Source organism: Excalfactoria chinensis, chromosome 3 (assembly GCF_039878825.1).
Source record: "Excalfactoria chinensis isolate bCotChi1 chromosome 3, bCotChi1.hap2, whole genome shotgun sequence".
NCBI classification, from domain to species: domain Eukaryota; kingdom Metazoa; phylum Chordata; class Aves; order Galliformes; family Phasianidae; genus Excalfactoria; species Excalfactoria chinensis.
The window spans coordinates 50,944,194-50,959,700 of record NC_092827.1 but is presented as its reverse complement, the minus strand read 5'-3'; the positions used below and the strand labels follow the sequence as shown (position 1 = coordinate 50,959,700).

The 15,507-nt window shown below is 37.4% G+C and overlaps 1 protein-coding gene across 2 annotated transcripts in view; it reads left to right on the top strand.

Annotated features, from left to right (window-relative positions):
• The window catches only part of MED23 (mediator complex subunit 23), a 35,329-nt gene that overhangs the window by 9,789 nt on the left and 10,033 nt on the right, over positions 1-15,507 (top strand). For both annotated transcript variants that reach the window (XM_072331703.1, XM_072331702.1), the window contains 10 exons: positions 3,661-3,861; positions 6,322-6,465; positions 7,338-7,483; positions 8,428-8,673; positions 8,870-9,012; positions 9,389-9,563; positions 11,058-11,221; positions 12,478-12,602; positions 13,040-13,245; positions 14,566-14,746. In XM_072331703.1, coding sequence (XP_072187804.1) covers positions 3,661-3,861; positions 6,322-6,465; positions 7,338-7,483; positions 8,428-8,673; positions 8,870-9,012; positions 9,389-9,563; positions 11,058-11,221; positions 12,478-12,602; positions 13,040-13,245; positions 14,566-14,746 — 1,731 coding nt within the window. The remainder of the gene's footprint in view (positions 1-3,660; positions 3,862-6,321; positions 6,466-7,337; positions 7,484-8,427; positions 8,674-8,869; positions 9,013-9,388; positions 9,564-11,057; positions 11,222-12,477; positions 12,603-13,039; positions 13,246-14,565; positions 14,747-15,507) is intronic.

Sequence of the window (15,507 nt, the reverse complement as noted above, 5' to 3'; positions counted from 1 at the left end):
CTACCTTGGAACATTTTGATTTACATTTTTGCTTTCTATGTACGTACATTTTTGCATTAAAAAAAGTTCATTTTCTTGCATAATTAGTCTGGATGGCGTTGCCTCTTAACAAGTGAAATTGACTCCAAGTTTGACTCCAAAGTTAAACTTTGATTTTTCTGGGTTGAGGAAAATTTTAAAACAGACTTTTTTTTCATGTCTTGTTTCTGTAATGTTATACAAACATTTAATTGGGAGCTATAATATTAGTGATTCTTTAAATCTTCAGTGGTGATCTGTATGAGTCTATGAGATTACCTGTGCTGTACTCTGTCCTGGTGAACATGTAGCTGCAGTCTCTCCTAAATACAGACCATAGCAGCTTGAGGAAGACACTTATTTCATGTCCGTCCACACATTGTGGCAGTGGAATTAAAACATGAAGTGAAAGGAATGATGTAATGCAAAACCTGACTTTCCTTTCCCTTTTTTATGTACTGTGTATTGATGTTGGAGACCTGCTTTCTGATATTATCAGCATTAGCTTGGCAAAATACTTAGGCTAAGGGGTATGGTTACTATTTTTGATATTTTTTTGTTGTCTTTGTATTCAGAACACTTGAGTGCATTTTTCTTATTAGAAAATGAGTAAGATTCAATGAGGAAAACTGTAGAAAGCCAGCTAATCTTATCAGAGATAGAACCTGATATAATATAAACAACTTTAAAGACTAGTTTTGAGTCTCAGTGGCATATAATTTTGGAAAATGGAAGTGAGATTGAACTGTAGTGTCATTTCATGAGAAAACTTAGAGCTGGACTTATGTATGGAGATAACTTTGTTTCTCAACAGATATCTTAGACTGTGTTTGGCCTCCTGAATCCATTCTTAAGTTTATAGCTCAAAAACATTAAACGTTGTTTCTTTAAGTTATTTAAAATGATAATAATCTGTGCATAGCCTGAATTCTTAGATTACTTTACTTTTAGGAGAGTCTTAGAAAAGAAGAAGCAGTTGAAGATTTGGTGTACTTGTAGTAGTAGTGTGTTGGAGGGCTGGTCTCAAGAGAAGTTTTAGTATCAGATTGTCACAGTAGAACGTCTTTTTCCCCTGTGCTTCTTTATGGTTTTGTAGTGTTGTCAGTGCTGTGATGTATTTGTCAGACATTTCAAGATTATTAGCAGAGCAAGATGGAGAACGTGCTTATGTGACAAAATGACATTATCTTCCTTTTTTGAAAAGAAGAAAAAACAAAGTGTTTTTTGAATATTGTATTTTTTCCACATTTATAAAGTACACCCATATACAAAATTAGTCTCTTTTTAGGCATTCCAAACCACAAATTCCTGTTTATTTTTGAGGAAAGTCACCCCTCAGAGGTCTCCATGCATACTGAGATGCTGTATTTCACTTATGAGTGCTTAATAAAACTGAGACAAGATCCCAGTCCTGCTTGCACACTTGCAAGTGCAGTAATTTATTTTGAGTAATCCAAAAGCTGTAGGTGCAAAATTTATGCTGAATATCTTCACTGAAAATTTTCCAAAAATAATGCCAGAAAAGTAGTTGAACGAAATGGAGTGTGAAATTCTGCTTGTAGGCTGCTGTAAAAGGATGAATTCAATTATTTCCTCCCACTCATAAACTTTTTACCAGTCTTAGAATTATTAAGAATAGTAAAAATTCCTACTGGAAATTCTGGCTTTCTTTTTAACAGTAATATTTTCCTGTTGTATTCTTTGAATAACTTGATCCTAAATTAATATAGCCTAACATGATTAGGCCTGTGGACATTAACCCAGTGCTTAGCAAACTATTAAATTTCAAGCCCTGTACGTAGTAGTTTTGCATGCCGGATTATAAACTAGTCTGTAGTCTTGTCTGTTGCACCCTGCTCTGCTTCATAAGTAGTTGCTCTGGGGGAGTGGGGGTGATGGGTTAACAAAAACAAACAAACAAAAAAAGAACCAAAACAATGAAATCAAATGATTCTCAATTGGAGTCTTAATATTGCTCTCTGTAAACCTGTAGTGTGGTTGATCTGTGACAATGGCATTGTGTACTGGAAGAGAAGGTGAAACAGTAACTGATGCTTTCTATTATAGTTAGAAGTTTGTGTTAAGCATGCTTCAAGAAAACACAGCTAGAATTGTAGCTTTCTGCAGTTTGGGGCTGGTGAAGAGCATGCAACAGGGGATGCTGTTCACTGTATTTTGTCAGTTTTTCCAATTTTTGCCTATTATGTTTTATTAAAAAGAATCTCTTTGTTTTCCTGGCAAGCGATTACTGTTGATGAATGTTAGAACAAGCATCCCCTTTCAGCATCCCTCTTTCCTTTTGTTATTTCTTTATTTATCAAAAGGTTTTTAGGCTGCCTGGCTAGTAAGTCAAAGAACTCATCTAAGGCATCCCTAAAATATTTTGAGTATTTGGATAATCTTTTTAAATTGTTTTTACATATGCCTTGTTGCCTGTAGTAAGGCAAACTGCATTTTCATGATTAGTGTTTGAGCAGCTCAGTTCCTTTTCTTTTGTGTCATTTAAAGTAGTAATGTTTTGTTGGTTTTTTTTAAGGCTGCATTATGTTACAGGTGTTAGATGTAAAAATTTTGGTAATGAAAGAAAAATGGGACCATTCCTGAGGAGATCATAATGAAACAAACAGAAATTAGATTATTCCCATTGTGCTAGCACTGAAATAAGTTACATTCCACACTGCTTTTTGTCCTTAGTGATAACACTGTACACATACAGGGTAATAAAAGGTTGTTAAAGAGGTTGTTGTACCTGACATTAAAGTTGAGAGTCTTCACGTATAAGACTTATGATCTGAGTTTCAGACTACTGGTGGTGGTCCTGGTGTGTATGCATTTGAAGTAACTTATGGACCTGAATATACATAACATGTTTCTTACTTGATTATTGCTGAAGATCTTTGGAGAAGGTGTGTTATTTGAAACGATGCGTGCGTTTGCACAGCTTGCCGTGGAGATTGTAGCAGTCAAAATCCAACACATAAAGGGTTCGGCGCTGTGGTACGTATTGTGCACAGAACAGTAATTATACAGAACGTACCATTTAGCTTAATTTTCAAGTCTTTTTGATTCTGTATTGCACCAGTTGATGTGTCTGCAGGACTTCGACTTTTAGGAGTGGTAACCAGGTGTTAATTCTGCTGCTAGTTGTAGGTAAGCTCAAAATGAGAGTGAGAAAGAGAAGAAATAGTTACTAAATACCTGTGCAGATACTTCCTTTGGTTTTGGCAGTGTAGTTGATCTCTTTGAAATTTCTTTAAAGAAGGGGGAAAACAAAGAAAAGCAACAAACAACAGTGTGTTAAAGTAATGAATTATGTTTTATATGAATGTAAGATCAAAAAATAAATATTCCGCACAAAATTACTGAAAGCACAGACAAGAAATACCAGTTGTTTTTTTGCATACTGATGATCTGTCTCTTGGAACTGAGTACAGAGTAACGCAGTGCATGATAAAATGTAAAATCATTGTGACCTGTAACATAGTGCAGCTTTAACGTAGTGGCTTATCCTTAACTTGAGTTCAGACTTCATTTCATGCTTCCCAGCCTTCTGTCAAAATACTGTACTGTAATTGCAACTGTACAAGTTCTGTTGTTAACGGCAAGGCTTTTGGAATACTGTATCTGATCTCTGCCTTACAGCACAAGCAGCGCTGTCCTGTGCTGGAGGACCAGTTGGTGGATCTTGTGGTGTATGCCATGGAACGGTCTGAGACTGAAGAGAAGTTTGACGATGGTGGAACCAGTCAGCTTCTGTGGCAGCATCTTTCCAGCCAGCTCATTTTCTTTGTGCTCTTTCAGTTTGCAAGCTTTCCTCATATGGTCCTGTCACTCCATCAAAAGGTAAATTGTTTGTATCGATCCCTGCTGGTAAGAGAGATAGTAAAAAGATTAAATTTAAGAAAGAATCATGCTCACCCTCCTTCTGCTTCTTCCAAGAAGTACCTCGTGTAATTTTTATTTTTTTTTCTGTCATGTTGTGCTCTGTAAAGTGACTCAAATTCTTGAGTTAGATTGTGTTAGACTGGATATATGGAAAACGTTTTTTACAGTGGATGTAGTGCACTGGAGCAGGTTGCCCAGAGAGGTGGTGCAGACCTCTTTCCTGGAGACATTCAAGGTCAAGCTGGACAGAACTATGAGCAGCCTGGTCCAGCTGTAGGTGCCCCTGGTCATGCAGAAGAGTTTGACTATATGACTTTCAAAGAACCCTTCCAAGTCAAATGATTCTGTGATTAGTTTGTTCTATTTTAGTTTATTCAGTTACAGGGTACTGCATTATACAGGAGATAAATCTGGCTTAAGTCAGAAGAAGACCTGAGCACTGTGCTGCTTCATCCAATATAGAGTTAAGCTTCAAACAAACAAACACCTGAGCAGGGCATGAGCTGAAGAAACATGCCTTGTAGGTGGATGCAGGAGTCTTTTGTTTTGTTTCTCTAACCAAAGATCATTTGTCCAATTACAGTGACATTAGCAATTAGAGTCCAAAGTTATTGCTATTTCCTCATAGTGATACTGTTAAAAGTGATGCACTTTCAACTATTTACCCTTTTTGGATTCTAAAGGTGATGGTGTCAGTCTTCCTTAAGAAAGAGTAGGAAAGGTTACAGTGTATCAGCAATATCCTAAGCTCTCTGCTGGGAGAAACGTGCTGATGGTATAAAAAAGACTTTCTTTCTACTTGCTGTAGCAGTAACTTGTAGCTCCATGGATAAAATTTCTAGCATGTGCTACACTTCTTTGCACAGTTACATGAATATCCAAATGTACTATATGTGGTATATATCCACGTAGTGGATAGTTTTTCTTTGCCCGTTTTGGTAGCCCTAAAATTAGACTGCATTCCTATAATGGCTGTTAGTGAACCTTTGGTGAAGTATATCAGTGTTATTGAAGCAATAGATGCTATGCCACAAAACTACCCAAATGTAAGCTAAAAATAAAACAAACTAGATTAGAGATTGTATACTCATTATTGACAAATATACTGTTACAGATGAACTAAAACTAAAAATAAGACTATATATGTATATGAAAACCAGGCATGTCTAAAAGAGTCCATGTGAAGCAAACTCAAGTTGTTTGGGTTCAGAGACTTTTAAAACTGAGTTAATATCTAACCCAGTGCATGCTTCTATCTCTTTCAGTACTGCCTTTGGCTACAAAGCTACAGTGTGACAGCTTCAGTCACATAGTTGAGTTGCTTTTTTTTATATTTATTTTTGGTTTTTGTTTTTCAGAATGGTGTCCCTGAAGAACTAAATACACTTTAAATCTTACTGTTAATTGCTGTGGCCTACACAGTATTCCTGTGTTGTGATTACTTGCCTTTCTGCCATCTTTCTGAAAGTCTAGCATGTATTTCTGCTTATGATGTGCTGTAAAATGCCAAATAAGTTGAGTTTCAATTGGGCCAAGTGTCGGGTCCTGCATTTTGGTCACAACAATCCCAGGCAACCCTACAGGCTTGGGGAGGTGTGGCTGGAAAGCTCCCAGACGAAAAGGGACCTTGGTGTGCTGATGGACAGTTGGCTGAATATGAGCCAGCAGTGTGCCCAGGTGGCCAAGAGAGCCAATGGCATCCTGGCTTCTATCAGGAATGGTGTGGTGAGCAGGACTAAGGAAGTCATCCTGCCCCTGTACTCGGCATTGGTGAGGCCTCACCTTGAGTACTGTGTTCAGTTTTGGGCACCTCAGCACAGGAAAGACATGGAGGTACTGGAGCAGATTCAGAGAAGGGCAACGAGGCTCGTGAAGGGCTTGGAGAATCAGCCCTATGAGGAGAGGCTAAGGAAGCTGGGGCTGTTTAGTCTGGGGAAAAGGAGGCTGAGGGGAGACCTTATTGCCGTCTTCCAGTACCTGAAAGGTTCTTACAGTGAGAGTGGGGCAGGTCTCTTCTCACTAGTGACAAGTGACAGGACGAGGGGAAATGGCCTCAAGTTGCGCCAGGGCAAGTTTAAGTTGGATATTAGGAAGAACTTCTTTACAGAAAGGGTGGTTAGGTACTGGAATAGGCTTCCCAGGGAGGTGGTTGAATTGCCATCCCTGGATGTGTTTAAGAGCCTTCTGGATGTGGTGCTCAGGGATATGATTTAGCAGAAGGTTTTTAGAGATAGGGTACTGGTTAGGCTGCGGTTGGACTTGATGATCTTCAAGGTCTTTTCCAACCTGGGTAATTCTATGATTCTATGATAACCTCTGAAAACTGGAACCATTTTAGCTTCCTCTTTTAACAGTATCTTTGCAGTGATATTTTTTTTCTGCCTTCAGCATTTGTCTGTTATTGAGTGTTTTTGACAGTTGGCAGGCCGTGGCCTCATTAAAGGAAGAGACCATCTGATGTGGGTGCTACTGCAATTCATCTCTGGCAGCATCCAGAAGAACGCACTGGCTGACTTCCTCCCAGTTATGAAGCTTTTTGACCTCCTTTATCCCGAGAAAGAAGTAAGTCTTCTCTTTTATTATTATTCAGCATGACACCTTTGTACACAGATATTACTATTGTTCTACAGTTGATATTGCATCAATGTGCTGTGTAGTTGGAGATGCATATAATTAAATGAAAGATTTCCAGTACTTCCAGCTGTGTTTTTTCAGTAACCACAAGCAGTGTTTTAGTTGCTTTTTTTAACTTCAAAACAACAACAAACACAACCAAAATCTTAAGTCATGTGTTTATTAAGTTTTGTTTGACTAAGGTTTTGAGAAGGTGTTTGTTAGAGCCCTGAGAATATACTGTGGAAGAATAGTATACAGATTCATTGTTACATCTGAGAATATATTATCAGATACTTTTAGGTGCAAGTAAAATGAACAAGACACTTTAAATTTGTTTAGTATTAATGACTGCCTAAAATTCTTTCTCTAATCTTAAATCATTCCTAGTTGTGCTTGGTACGTTCCTCTAGAATGAAGGTTCTTGAGGTAGGGGAGAGTTAGAGGAAGTTATTAAACCTCTACCACAACAGTTCTATCAGCAAGACATTCTCATTGTTTGCTTTTACAGTGTTTTCTGTTTTGGGTTAGTAGATAAGTTAACATAAATGTGTGATATACCAAACTGATAAGATTGAATGTACTGTTTTTTTACTCCTAGCAAAGTTTTTTGACTGACAGAAATTCTGTAGTACAAATTGTTTCGTGATCTCACAAGTGTTTCATTAGCACGAACTATGAGAAGAGTGACTGCATTGGTTACTTTAACTGTAGTGGTGGGCTTTCTTCAAGTTTTTGTGGGACTTTGTGAATACTGGCTATGTTGGTTTTCTGTATATTAATACATGCAACATCATCACTTTGATCGTTTTCTTCTTCAGTGTATTCCTGTACCTGATATTAACAAACCCCAGTCCACTCATGCTTTTGCTATGACCTGTATTTGGATTCATCTGAATCGGAAGGCACATAGTGACAACTCCAAGTTACAGATTCCCATTCCTCATTCTCTTAAGCTTCACCATGAGTGAGTTCTGTTGTTTTTTGTTGTTATATTTTGGTTTGTTTGTAGACATAATGGAATAAGACTCTTTGAGTCTATGTTCAGAAGGCATTGTGTGCTGAGATGGTGTATGAGGGTGATTAAAGAATTAAAGCAACACTGAGATCTCAAAGTAAAAATACTACATAAAGAAATTATTATTCCTTATTATACCTTAAAGGAAATTAGATTACATCTAAAAGGGATAACTCTTAAATTCTGACGGAGATTCAGAAAGAAAACTGATTACTTCTTCAGCATAGGAGAAGTTCTGCACGAATGTGCACAAGAACTTCTTTAGGGTGAGGGTGACGGAGCACTGGAACAGGCTGCCCAGAAAGGTGGTGGAGTCTCCTTCTCTGGAGATATTCAAGACCCGCATGGACGCCTACCTGTGCAACATGCTATAGGGAACCTGCTTTGGCAGGGGGGTTGGACTCGATAATCTCTAGAGGTCTCTTCCAATCCCTACAATTCTGTGATTTTGTGATTCTGTGATACTTTATTATGCTGTGTGTTGGAATGTGTGGTACACTACGTCTTTTTTCTGAAAAAATCATTTGTGAAGTGTATTTTCCTTTTCTAAACAATGATTTGAGTTGTGGCAGCTCTAGTTATTTGATGCCATCCCTGGATGTGTTTAAGAGCCGTTTGGATGTGGTACTCAGGGATATGATTTAGCAGAGGTTTTTTGGTTTTTTTTTTTTAGAGATGGGGTACTGGTTAGGCTGCGGTTGGACTTGATGATCTTCAAGGTCTTTTCCAACCTGGGTAATTCTATGATTCTATGATGTGGTGCAATTGATAAATACTTTTTCCCATTATTTTAAAATGGATTTTTTAACTGGAGTTACTGTGGATCTAGTCCTTGAATCATACATATACTTGTTTCTTTCTACTTAATGATTAATCTGTTTTTGGTACTCTAGGTTTTTGCAACAGAGTTTAAGAAACAAAAGTTTGCAGATGAATGACTACAAGATTGCCTTGTTGTGCAATGCTTATTCAACCAATTCAGAGTGTTTCACTTTGCCAATGGGTGTACTGGTAGAGACTATTTACGGAAATGGCAACATGAGGATATCTCTTCCAGGAACTAATTGCATGGCATCAGGGTCTATAACCCCCTTGCCAATGAACCTCTTGGACTCGCTCACTGTTCATGCCAAAATGAGGTAGAGTACACAATTATACAAACATACAATTATACAAATAAGGATTTACAACAAATAAATTCTTATGTAATTAATTTACAATATGGAAATATTCCTGTGCTTGAAAATGCTATGTATAGATCTCTTGCTTTATGTCTTAAACATTGTAACTTGTATGTGTTTGTTTTTGACTGAAAAATATTTTCTCTTTCCTCAGTTTGATTCATAGCATAGCTACAAGGGTTATTAAGCTGGCTCATGCAAAATCTAGTGTGGCCTTGGCTCCTGCTCTTGTGGAAACCTACAGTCGCTTGCTGGTTTATATGGAAATAGAGTCCTTGGGCATCAAAGGCTTTATCAGTAAGAAAAAAATAAACTCCCTCCCCTCAACCCTTCCCCGCTCCTTTAGTTCAGTAGCATGTACAAGCTGTTCTGTATTAAAAAAAAAAAATAATAATAAGATAATCTTAAGCAAAAGTTCTAAATTGGGCAGAAATGATATTCAGTTTAACTCCTTAAAATAATACAGATATCAGCTGTAAATGTTCAGTTGGAAGACTGAGCTCTATACGTGCGTGGCATCGTAGAACACTGCTTGTATGTGCTATTTGTAATTAATACAGCACTCACAAATCAAATGTCTCACTGTAACCGTCTGTCAACAGTGGTGTATCTTGCAGTTACATTTTGAAGCACGATCTCTTGGAAAACATATTTTATGAACTTTTTTCCTAAGGTCAGCTCTTGCCAACTGTGTTCAAATCTCACGCCTGGGGAATTCTGCACACTCTGCTAGAAATGTTTAGCTATCGAATGCATCACATCCAGCCTCACTACCGAGTCCAGCTGCTCAGCAATCTTCATTCCTTGGCTGCTGTGCCACAGAGAAATCAGAACCAGCTTCATCTGTGGTAAGTGATGGTTACCATGTTTAGTTGTAATCACAGATTTTTTTCCTTCATTGTACATTGAAAGTTGTTTAAGTACTATACTATATTTGAAGCAGGATGCAAGTACCTCCCACTCTTAGTTCTGTGACTGTGGTGTTTTGTGGAATCTCAGCAGGCTGTGTTTTGGAGCTACAGTTAGATGTTAGTAGGAGTAGTCTGCAGTTGCAGCAATCTGTCTCAGACATGGCAGCAGTGTCACAGTCAAAAACAATAACATGCATCAGCACCATCATGTCAAGAAGTGTCAGAAAACTGTTGAGCTCCTTCCACAGGAGGAAAGGAACAATGCAATGCCTGCTGCTTGTAGTCACAGTGACTAGTTTGTTTGCTAGTGGGATTATGCTTGTTTATTCCTCTAGATTATGTATAAATCCATTACAAGAATTAAGCTGATTCCGGTTTATTTGGTAGTAATGCTAATTTTCAGTCAGATCAGAGAAATAACTTTACTCATCTTAGGTCTATAAAGGAGTCAGTACAACTTTATGGGGGCTCTGTGTGAATTTATGTGGAAAAAAAAAACACTTTGATGTATGTCTTACATCAGTATAAGTCACACTTTAAAATGATAGCTAATCTGCATACAAGAAAGATGGAAGGACTAGTTCAAGTTCTAGAGTCCATATACGGCTAATTCTAGGGAAAAATACTGAGTTTACTTGTCTTAATTTCTTGAAAGGTTAAGCTGCAGACTGATACTCCGTTTGTATCCAGTGTATGGGTTGGTTTATTCCTGTTTTTTTAATTTACTAGATGATCTAGATGATCATCTTTACTAGATGATGGTTCCTTCCAACCCAATCATTCTATGGTTTTTAAACTGGAAATCTTGTTCTTTTTATTCACAAAGTACTGTTTTGTCTTGTTACTTTGTGAAAGACGAGACTCTTACGTGTATCAGGCAACTTAGTTGCACATAACATATTGCTAGTTTGGGGTTTAAAATAGTAGATGGCTTTGGCATTTCAAAGACGCAGGACTGTAAAAATCGCTCACTTCAAATTGCCTCTTGTGAAAAGCACTTTCAGTCAGAATTCTGTAAAATTATGTGCTTTTCAGCAAAAGCAAGACATCATTTCTTTAGTAAGGATGATTTAGTGCTTTCCAATTCAGGGTGGTATCTTTGCAATGTCCGTGCTTTATTCATGGTTGAGTTTTTTTGTTCTGTTCTAGCATGCACATGTTTATCCATATATCTTTGTTTAGATGAAGGTGTTCAAAAGATAACAAAGGGGAGCTCTAAACTAGAGGGAAACTCTGGCTTCCTTTTCAAGGGCTCTGCACCTGAAATTTTTACTGAATCAACTTTTGAGAGCTTTATTTGAAAGAAAGTTGAGAACATCACTTGCAAAACAAACAGTTCTGTATTTTATGAAGCGGAAACTGAATGAGTATTTTTGGAATCTTAGAAGCAGTGGTGTGTTTTTTACTAATTGGACTGTTTCCTTCTTTCAGTGTTGAGAGTACTGCTTTAAGGCTGATCACAGCTTTGGGCAGCTCAGAAGTCCAGCCACAGTTTACACGATTCCTCAGTGATCCCAAAACAGTTCTGTCAGCAGAATCAGAGGAGCTCAACAGGGCTTTAATCTTAACTCTAGCAAGGGCAACGCACGTGACAGGTAATAGCAGTACGTTGAGATGATGTCTAACTGAAGATTGAAGTCAGGCCACTTCTACCATTTAACATAAAATCCCAGAAGTAATCCAGTCAAAATATATATTCCATAGTTTTCTTGTTTTGAAAAATGTTTACTTTGTGTTTATAAATTCTGATGTGATTTTTAGTGAAAGAGCTATCAAAAGTCAGATGCTGTATAAAAATCATCTCTTAAACACAAGTCTAGTGCCACCATCTTGTTCTCTTTATCCTGCTTTCAATTTCATTATGGAAGGTTTGGATTGATTACTGATTCGTGGCATTTAAAAATAAAAATGCAGCATTGAGAGCAGTATGTTGCTCATGCAGGAACCAACACCTCATTTGCTTACCTTTAAGAAGTGGTACCATGAGGTTTGGGTTTGGAAGAGGGAGAAGTTTTTCTTGTGTACTTTAACATGCTAGGAATTTGTAGTCACAGTGGGCAGTTCTTGTTAGCTTGGTGAAGGGTATTTTCTCTAGCTCCTTTGTTTACGGAAAAATACATTTCTAGTGTAGAGACTTGATGGAGAATGAGAACAATTGATTTTTGAAAAACTGATGGAGCTGATCTTTAAATAAAGGACCTCTCTGTTTTCAGTTTTTATGCCTTTGATCAATATGTAATTTTAAACCAATATTGGAGGCTAGAAGTGGGTGAGTTTTGTGTTTGATTTCTACAGCTTAATCACGCCCCATCCCTGGAGGCATTCAAGGCCAGGTTGGATGTGGCTCTGGGCAGCCTGGTCTGGTGGTTGGTGACCCTGCACATAGCAGAGAGGTTGAAACTAGATGATCATTGTGGTCCTTTTCAACCCAGGCCATTCTATGATACTATGAATTGAGAAAACTGCTAAGCAGATTTTTATAGCAGTGCAAAAGTAGCATCAAGCAATTACACCATTGTTAATATCCTCAGGATTTTTAAAACATGTATTTAATTAATCAGCAGAAGCATATTCTGCTGTTGTTAAAGAACATTAAATATAAAATCTTAAAATGGTACTTGCTTTATTTCTAGCTCAAAGCCTAAAAATAATTCCATTATTGTTATTAGCATAAAATAGGTTATTCTGTGAAATAGATAAGATTCTAAAGGAAGGAATGGGAAAAGTTGGTCAAAAAGCGAGCCCTTTTGTGCAATAGAGCCTTGATGCATGTTACTACAGAAGAAATAACAGTAAGCAACACTAGGATTGTTTCAACATGAAATTCTAATGGTGTCAATCCATTTCTTAGATTTTTTCACAGGCTCTGATTCAATTCAAGGAACTTGGTGCAAGGATATATTGCAGACTATCATGAGTTTCACTCCACATAACTGGGCATCCCATACACTAAGCTGTTTTCCAGCTCCATTGCAGGTAATAGTTACGCTGATGATTTTATATCTGGAAATACTCAGAACTTACTCTCTAAACAAGTTATTTTGCTTTTTACTATTTGGTGGGATTCTTTCTCTGTCTGTGCTACATTAAGTCTCTGAAAAAACATGCTTGTAACACCGATATATCTTCAGAAATGAATTAGCTTTTCCTGAAGTATTCTAAGGTCAAGTTTGGCCAGTTGGTACTATGAGTGGAAGGTAAATCAGATCTTAAAAAAATACATAAAGATTGAATAAGCCTCTAATCTTGTGGCAGTTTGTCATGTGTTATTGACAGTGAGCAAACAGTTTTGTCTAGTGGATTTTGATTACACAAGGAAATAGAAACTTATAATGTGCAAAGTTAGGCTAAAGTTGGCCTGTTATACTTTTATTTTAGGCTCTGGGTCACACTACATCCTACTTTCCTTCCAGGTATTCTTCAAACAGAATAACGTACCTCAGGAAAGCCGTTTTAACCTAAAGAAGAATGTGGAAGAGGAATATCGAAAGTGGAAGTCTATGACCAATGAAAATGAGATAATCACACGCTTTTCGGTGCAAGGTTCACCCCCACTTTTCCTTTGTCTCCTATGGAAGATGCTGTTAGAGACAGATCACATTAATCAAATTGGTTACAGGTGAGGATAGAAAAGGTGCAATTTCAGTGTTTGTGCAGCAGCATTTTCTGTTACAAGGACATAGTGCCTGTGAATTTGGAGCTTAATTTGCACATACTTTTTAAAATTTCTAATGTGGGCAACGAAGGAGCAGAGCCAGGTATTGGTATAGCATCTAAGATTGATTGTACCCTCCTGACTGATTAGTATTTTGTTTATTTTGTGCACAGTGGTCTGTAAGAGGGGTCTAGACATGGATGGCAGGTGTTCAAGTTAAGCAGTTTACTTGTAACAAAGTGATATTTCAGATGATCCAAAATAGTAGACAGAAAATGGTAACACATTCATTTACTTAGCCAATTTGCACTATTCAAAGCCAAATGTATATGAGTAGTGAAATTAAGTTGAAAATTGCTGTAGAAGTTGTCCTACTATTTTATTTTATTCTTTTTTTGACTTGTTATTAGTAGTAATAGCATCAGCTGCAGTCAGAAAAAGTAGATTATTCCGTTTCAGTCCTTATTGGGTCTGTTGAAACAATTATTTAAAATAGCATACACTACTCTTCTGTGCCTTCAAGGAATACCAGTATTTTAATACTAATTTTGTATTTAAGTGCTCAGTACAAAAAGTAGAATCCTAGAATCACAAGGCTGGAAAGGACCTACAAGATCATCTAGTCCAACCGTCCTCCCATTACCATAGCTACAGCAAACCACTAAACCTAAATCTCATAGCTCCTCATTCAGATGCCTCTTGAACACTGCCAGGGATGGCAACTCCACCACCTCCCTGGGCAGCCATTCCGGTGCCTGACCACTCTCTGAGAGAAAAAGTTCCTTCTTATGTCTAGTCTAAACCTCTTCTGGTATCTCCTCGGGTCCTGTTTGTTTCGTTGGCAGAAGAGGCCAAGCCTCTCCTCATCACAGCCTCCCCTCAGGAAGTTGTAGATTGCAATGAGGTCTCCCCTGAGCCTCCTGTTCTCCAGGCTAGACAATCCCAGATCCCATTAAAATTGCATTGGGCTACTAGATATGCATATTATCTATGAAACTATATAAAAATACATAATGAAAGCGTGTATTCTGAGCCAGAGTACTATGGATCAGAATTGGTGAACCTGAGGCATTTCTTCTAATTAGTAGTCTTGAAATTCACTTGTTCTTTAAATGGGTCGTTGCCTTCCTTTAATAAGGTGAGGAGTAAACGTTTGTATAAAACTTATTCATTTTTAGAAACTGTATCAGATGAAAATATGTTGAAATGAGTGTGACATTTGTTGATCTGCTTCCAAACATTCTTTTAAGAGAGACTAGCTTTGTTTTTTTCCTTCTGTGATAGAGTACTAGAAAGAATTGGGGCCAGAGCTCTTGTGGCGCATGTCAGGACATTTGCGGATTTCTTGGTGTATGAATTCTCTACCTCTGCAGGAGGTCAGCAGCTCAACAAATGTATTGAGATTCTCAATGATATGGTGTGGAAATACAACATTGTAACACTGGACAGGCTGATACTTTGTTTGGTAAGTATAGTGTTAAGAGTTTTTTCTGCTTGGAGTTTGGTTGTTGTTATCTGTGCTGCTTTTGTGAGAGCAAGTTTTTTTTTTTTTAAGTGTATCAGTTTCAAATGTTGACTATTTGATAAGGAAAATAATAGATTAGTTCTGTAAGTAATGCAAAAGTCAGTATTACAGTTACCTGAATCTGCAGGGGAAACCTTTTGTGGTTATTTAAAGGCAACCATTGAAAGAGTATTATTGAACTTTATTTTTTGTGCTGTGGATCTTTGATCTCAGAGCTGTGCAATTATTTCAGCATTTGGAAGACAGGAGTGTAGTATGCCATTGTTTGGAAACAAATGGATAGCCCTGTGCCTGCTAAAGTTATTGTCTTTTTGCTTGGAATTCAGCCTGTTTCATCAGAAAAATAGAGGAGAAATGGTGTTCTGTCTTTTCAGGTTGTCTTGTAAATTAAAGAAAAGCAGAACTTAGCCAGATAGAAATAAATTTTCGGTCATAATTGTACTAAGATGAGATTTTAAATTATAAAGCTCTTTGAGTTTTAATAGGGACTTCAAACTCAAGTGCGAACATGATAGAGTGGCTGGAAGTTTGAAGCAGCCTTAACCAATTAATGATAGTGAAGCTATTTTCAAGAAGAAAATGGCGAGTGAAATAGAATTCTCAGGAAATATATTTTCACCAGGAATTTTTTGAGATTCTGTCTCTACAGAGTAGAAAATGTGATGATTACTTTTCTCCAGTAATGGTGGAGCCTACCTGTG